The 6,885-nt window shown below is 38.9% G+C and overlaps 1 protein-coding gene across 1 annotated transcript; it reads left to right on the forward strand.

The window, feature by feature from the left end:
- The first annotated feature begins 3,385 nt into the window (after positions 1-3,385).
- LOC122004679 (AT-hook motif nuclear-localized protein 23-like) lies at positions 3,386-5,167 on the forward strand. Its single transcript, XM_042559528.1, has 2 exons — positions 3,386-3,520; positions 4,011-5,167. Exons 1-2 carry the CDS (start codon positions 3,386-3,388, stop codon positions 4,965-4,967), a joined length of 1,092 nt encoding a protein of 363 aa, XP_042415462.1. The 3' UTR covers positions 4,968-5,167.
- The last annotated feature ends 1,718 nt before the right edge of the window (positions 5,168-6,885 follow it).

A 6,885-nucleotide genomic window follows, 5' to 3' on the forward strand; every position in this document is an offset into this window, starting at 1 on the left:
TGGAACCCCTCTGAGAGAGAAGTACAAGTAGAATGGAAGACACATGACTCGATCAGTTTGAATCAGAGGCTTAGACTAACCCGTCCCGGTTCTAGGGAGGTCTTAATGACAAGATACTTTCATAGGATTATGATGACACTAGAGAAGGGTGAATAACATTTTGGTCGAGATTACTTTTTTGTAATGTTAGCATGTAGTAGAATAATAATAGAAATAAAAATTACACAAATAAGAGATACCTTATTTACTTGGTTTGATAACCCCTTAGGGTTCCTATTCCACGACATGTACCTCGATCGCGAGTCATTAATTTTTTCTTTCTGAAAATCCTCTAGAGGTGAAGAAACCTCTTACAAATTTATGTACAAAACAAACAAAGAAATAAAAATAATAGGAAGAATAGAAAAATTAATACAAGTAAATGCTACTAAGATCTTGATTTCCTCTAGAAGTCTTGGATGCAAATACACTCTTCTCGGAACCTCCTAAATCACACAGAAAACATAAACTTCGAGAGTACTTAGAGTATGAATGAGAATGTATTTTAGATAACTAAACTCGAAATCCTGACCTCTTTTTATAGTCATCTATCAAGTTACTGATGTGACACCTACTAATGACTTGGAAGCACTTTCGATAGCCCAAACTTTGCTAACTTAGCTTTGCGAACAAGTCATTCTTCATTCTATTTGGCTAATGTGGCACCATTCCGACCACCTAGATAAGCTTTGGTAGATTGGAAGCTCGGTCAATCCGGATCTCTAACCGACTCACTTTGATCAACTTGTTCTGGGCGTTAAGTCTTGCGAACATATTTTGGTCTCTCAGACTTTCAAGTCATCTGAACTTGATTTCAATCGCTCGAATCCTCTGACTTAATTTTCTGCAACACAAAGTTAGTCTAGAGCATACAAATCAATATCATAACTAGTATTTGGTCTGCCTGACTTTTCAGAACTTCTCATTTGTTTGAAGTTCGTTGCTCTAAAACTTTCCCTTTACATATAGTTCACTCCTCTAAAATTTTCACTTATTTGGAGTTCACTCCTCTAAGACTTCTCTCTTTATAGAGTTTGCTCCTCTAAGATTTCACTCATTTGGAGTTCATTTTTTCAAGACTTCTCTTTACCTAAAGTTCACTCTTCTTAGTTTTTCCTTTGTAAACCATCTGGTACCTTGTATCTGTTTGGAGGTTTCCCGTTGCTTAAAATCTAGTTATTCTTGACACCCTAAGATTTCTCATCTTGCTTAACATTTGGCTATCCTTGACCTAATGTTAAGCGTTCGATCACCCTTTGAATTGTTTGAACCTTTTACTTGTCAGACATCTGGTTTGCCTGAGACATGTTTAGACTTCCACCGATTGTCAGTCAATCTTGACCATGCTTATACACTTAGAAATATTGTCCATCATCAAAATCTTAACCTGAAGGTCTATTACACGAACAACTTTCTCTTATGAGGCATAATGAACAATAATAAAATAGAAAGGAGAGAAGGAGAGCTTACACGGATAGGAGACTGAGATGAGAGCTAGAACTAGAGGTGCAAGCAGTTGTAGGACAATAAGTAAGAGAACAAGTGTGATGTTTGGACTTCACTAGTGGACCTCTTTATAGAGAGGGATAAAAGGGCACAATAATGGAAGCGTCCGAGCAATGAATGGCTGAGATCACACTCAAATTTAAGGATTGCAATCTAATGGATACAAAAGTAGCCGACTAAAGGGAAACATTTGTGACACTGCAGGGTTGAGATTGCATTGGCGGTTAAAAGTGCAATCGGTCGGGCGACAAAATAGTCGGTTAAGGGATGATGATGTTAGCATTATCCGCCGCTATCAATTGATGAAACCTCAGACATTGCAATTGTGCAACATGTACATGTGACATTTACTCATGGAGGAGAAGTTTAAATGACAATGGAGAATGTAATACAATTGTCAAACACTTATTTCAGCAGCCCTAAAGCACCTGTTACACTCCTCATCGGGCCTTATCACTACTTTCATGGCCCGACTAAGTGTGTGTAGGGGGGGAGGACATCGATATACTTGGGGAATGACATATATTACCCATCAGTCATATTATCCATGCAGAATGATACACCTCAAGGATTACATTAGACTCTAGAATTACATAGGACTTTAGAGATGCACTAGCATTACTGATTAAGAACATCTTGTAATAAATTACACAGGACTCCAGCACTCGCTTCCCTTTCATTCTTTTCCTTTCAACCTAGTGGTGAGTTGACCGTCGAAGGGGTCATGTCAACCATCGTCAGTGTCCGTTGACACATGTAGGTACAAATATAGCTTGGATGGAAGGAAGCAAGGATTTTACTGGCAAAAGTTCACGTGGGGTGAGGAGGAGCCACCCCAACACATTAGAAGTAATGTATGAAATCATTGATGATGAAGAAGAAGATGAAGAAGAAGATTGCTATTTAGATCTTGGTTGATTGGATATTGAGTTGAGAGGCTAACACAGTGCAACACAATTAAGCTTGAGCAGAGCATGAAAAATGTAAAAATATCAATTGATATGTATTTACAATTGCAGAATTCTCAAAAAAATGTACTTAACTTTTGATTTTTCAAATTAAGTATTTATTTTTTATTTTACCTCTTTCTTCAATGACTATGATGCTATATTAGAAAACCACTACTATTATAAACGGTGTTAGATTTTAAAGAATAATATTACTACGATATTACAGTTTAAAAATTAGTACTATTGTAAAATGGTGGTGTTCTTTGAACACACCACTATAGTGGCAAAAAGGTGGAATCATCACCCTAGCGACCCCTGGCTTCGGCCCCACAAGATTCCAGAGAGAGTAAATCACGGTTAATGCTGAGCAGGATAGGTGACTAGGGGTCGAAGGAATTTTTGGCGCAGTAAATCAGGATTTTATCCCCGAGTACAACTGACGACCTTCGACCCCACGACTTCAGTGGCAAGCTACAGGCACCTAATCAGCTGATCCAGCCCGTGGGGACTTAAACACAACACTATAGTGATTGACGGAAAGGTAAATGAAAAATAAGTGTATTTTTCTAAAAAAATTTAAAAATTAAATATATCTTTGAAAAAAATTATATAATTTTAAATCTGTCTTTTATAAATCACCGTAAAAAAAAAAAAGTAATGTTAAATGATCAAAATCTAATCAGTCATAATATATCCATGTATGTATGTACAAAAGTATTTTAGTAATGTTATATTTATATATTAATTATATGTATGTATTATAATTGAAAAATATAAATTTCTAGTTGATTCAGATCAACAAAAATTTTCTGAAAAAAAAAAAAAAAGCGACACAAGTTTATAAATTGCGCAAAGTGCAGACTCTAAAAGTGGCAAAATGCGGGCGTACGATGCTTCAGATGCAAGTAATGAGCGGCATTAAGGATGGGAATGCCAAGGGCAAGCAGGCAGGTACAGCAGTACCCAAGTCAGATGACCAAGTGCAAAAGCCAATAAATAGCTGTACCATCGAGCAGCAGTGGTCGGTCAGATTACAAAGTGCATCTAAAAGTAAAGAGAGGGAGGCCTTCTGTCGTTTCGAAACAAAAACTGATCAAACCCGAAAGCAAAGTGCAAATTGGCATTTGCCTTTGGAAATTTACCAATCAACCACTTCAATCGAGATTATATATATATAAATAAATAAATAAAGTAAAAAGAGTAAATTGCGTGCCCCTCGTTGTCGATCGCCCCCTGCGTGCCCCTCGTTGTCAACCAAATTGCTAGGGAGGCCAAGTTCTTTCTTTCTCCCTCATCTCATCTCATCTCATCTCATGGAAGCCAGCAATAATTAGCCAAACGGAAAGCACTGGTGGTGACATTGATAACCAGGACAGAGTTAGCTAGGGTTTCGTTGTACTTGAGGGGAGGCGATATATACCCACAGCGCGCCACACAAATTGATGAGAAGCCACAAAATATTGGATCTCATCTCTTCTTCTTCTTCTTCATCGTCTTTGCCGTAGCTGTAGCTAGCTCTCCTCCTTCCTTCCTTCCTTCCGTCCTTCTGCAGTCGTACTACTTTACAGATCAGATCAGATCAGATCAGATCAACTGGAGAACAGGTGGTGGGCGGGGGGCGTGGCGACGGCCGGGGTCGACTCGGTCGTCGCTACCTCCTCTTCTACTTCCCCCTACCCCTCACTCCGCCTGCAAGATCCCAATCTCAACGCGGACCACTGCGCGTCTACAAATAACGCCGCCGCCGGCAACCAACTCGTCGAAACGGGCAACGACAGCGGCGGATCCGGCGGACCTGCAGGTGGACGCCGACCCCGCGGCCGCCCCTACGGGTCCAAGAACAAGCCCAAGCCGCCGGTGGTCGTCACGCGCGAGAGCCCCAACGCGCTGCGCTCGCACGTGCTGGAGATCTCCGCCGGCGCCGACGTGATGGACGCGGTCGCCTCCTTCGCCCGGCGAAGGCAGCGCGGGGTCTCCGTGCTGAGCGGCAGTGGCGCCGTGGCCGACGTCACGCTCCGCCAGCCCGGCGGCGCCGTCCTCGAGCTCCGCGGCCGATTCGACATCCTCTACCTCTCCGGAGCCTTCCTCCCCCCGCCGTCCCCGCCGGGTATCACGGGGCTCACCGTGTACCTCGCCGGCGGGCAGGGGCAGGTCGTGGGAGGGAGTGTCGTCGGGGAGCTGTTGGCGGCGGGCCCGCTGATGATAGTAGCCGCCACCTTTACCAACGCTACCTACGAGCGGCTGCCGCTGCCGGACGACGACACCGAGGCCGCCGCAGGTTGCCTCCGGAACAGCCCCCGGTCGCAGTGGCAACCTCCATCCCCTGGAGGCGAACAATCAGGCGCCGATCGGCCGACATCGTCCGCGCCGCTCTTCAATCTGCAACCGAATCTACTACCCAGAGGACAGCTGACCCAGGAGATGTTGGGGGGAAATCCAGCGTGGGCATCGCGGCCGCCGCCGTCCTACTGATAAACATATATACACATCCATCCCCTTATTATTATTATTATTATTATTATTATTACATCCAAATTCAATTATTACAAACTCGTAACTTTATTTATGATTTTTATTTTCTTCTATTTAGCATTTTCATCTGCCGGGGCCTATCTATCAATTTTCTGATGTGTTTTTAGTCAAAATACTAATTCTTTTGAGTTCCTATTTAATTCAGCTTCCGATGTGCGTGCTTACTCATTTTTTGTTTTTCTTTTGTGATGTCATTGTGATCTCTGCCTAATTCTATTATTTTCATTAATGGATTCTGAATTCACCATATTAAACCTGGACTCCAAGTAGACAAGGGCATAAGCTTTGCCAGAAGTTTGTAAAATAAAAAAAAAAAATCTTAATAAAAAATTTTGAATAGGTGAGGTTTAAAGTTTGTAATTCAAGAGTGGTATTGAAAATTTAAACATATTATTCTTTTGAAGATAGAGCTTGTAATTAACGATAAAGTAGTGTTGCATTTTGATTTTCGATTTGTAATATAGAAAATTATATGATTTATAACGTAAGCTCTATAAAAAGCGTTGTAGAGAGATTTTTTTCATTAAAGAGAATAGTAGATTTTTCTTTTTTAATATGGCATTGATGTGATACATTGGGAGTTATAAAAAATTTATTTAGAGGTTTAACCATTAAAAATATCCTAAGAAGTACTCACGAAGTGGTAATAGAAATTAAGGAAATTCAAATGGTAGAAAGAGCAGCTCAAATCCATATATAAATACAAGGTATGTGTGAGGTTTATAAAATTAAAAACCTCAATAAAAAAATTTGAACTTAGAAGTGAGGTTTGTAGTTTAAGAGCAAGATTAACTCAAATATCTTTTTTTCTCTTAAAAATTAAATTTGTAATTAATGATAAAGTAGTGTTACATTGTGATTTATGATTTGTAATATAGGGAGATATGTGATTTGTAATACCCACAAAAAAGTTATAAAGGGATTTTTTTCATTATAGATAGTGTAGTAGATTTTTTTTTATGTGCCATTGATATGACACATTGGAGTTATAAAAAAAAAATCTTATTGGACAATGCTAAATGAATAGAATCTGACCCGTTAGAATGAACTTTTTAGTCATCTTTAGAGTTATTATTAAGGGTATGCAAGTAATATCATATTTTATAAGTTAATTATATTCTTTCCCACTTATTTTAATATTTAATTTTTAAAAATTATCTCTCTATATTAGATTAATTGTAGTTTCAAGATGACATGAATTTCTAAGTGACATGCATTACTTAAATCCTTTATGAATACATAATTTAAGCTGAACCTTTATATCTTCATTTTCGATTGTAAAGATTTCTTAAGAATCTGAATTGTGTTCTTTTCTGTTTCACGTGCTCTACTTTTAATGGACCAAAGATGAAGAGTCTCAATTGCTCTTCTACATGGTTTGCAATGGCAAACCAAAAGACACGAGAGGCCATGCTATGGTTAAGAAACTCATTTTGGATGTAGCAATTTTAAAAAATCCATTCTCTGAATAGTCTGATCCTCAATATTCTACCATGTTAGATTTATTACAATTTGAGAGTTTGATTGGGCCACCTCCATCATTTCCTTACCCTTGCACTTATTTTTGATCCAAGCCGATCCAAAATCCGTACTTACAATATTTTTCTCATAAATAACAATTCTAGATACTAATTGGATAAGATCGATTTGATTGTTCACTTTGAGTTGAATATTAGCTTTGAATTTTTAGTTAAATTGATATGTCTTATAATCTCAATTTTGAAATAAATAATCTGGGTTGGATGATAGCATAAAACATATTTTTATTCATAGCGCAGAAGAACAGAGCGACACCATAATGCAAACCCCAAAAAAATCACTACACATAAGAGCTATAAAAAATCACAATCACAGAGAT

The sequence above is a fragment of the Zingiber officinale genome, chromosome 7B, assembly GCF_018446385.1.
Source record: "Zingiber officinale cultivar Zhangliang chromosome 7B, Zo_v1.1, whole genome shotgun sequence".
Lineage (NCBI taxonomy): Eukaryota > Viridiplantae > Streptophyta > Magnoliopsida > Zingiberales > Zingiberaceae > Zingiber > Zingiber officinale.

What these genes read in the sequence shown, in the direction of transcription:
- LOC122004679 (XM_042559528.1), top strand. Translation starts at nt 3,386, where the DNA reads ATGCTTCAGATGCAAGTAATGAGCGGCATTAAGGATGGGAATGCCAAG. An exon ending in CCATCGAGCAGCAGTGGTCG is followed by an intron (nt 3,521 to 4,010) that starts GTCAGATTACAA and finishes AGCTGTAGCTAG; the next exon opens with CTCTCCTCCTTCCTTCCTTC.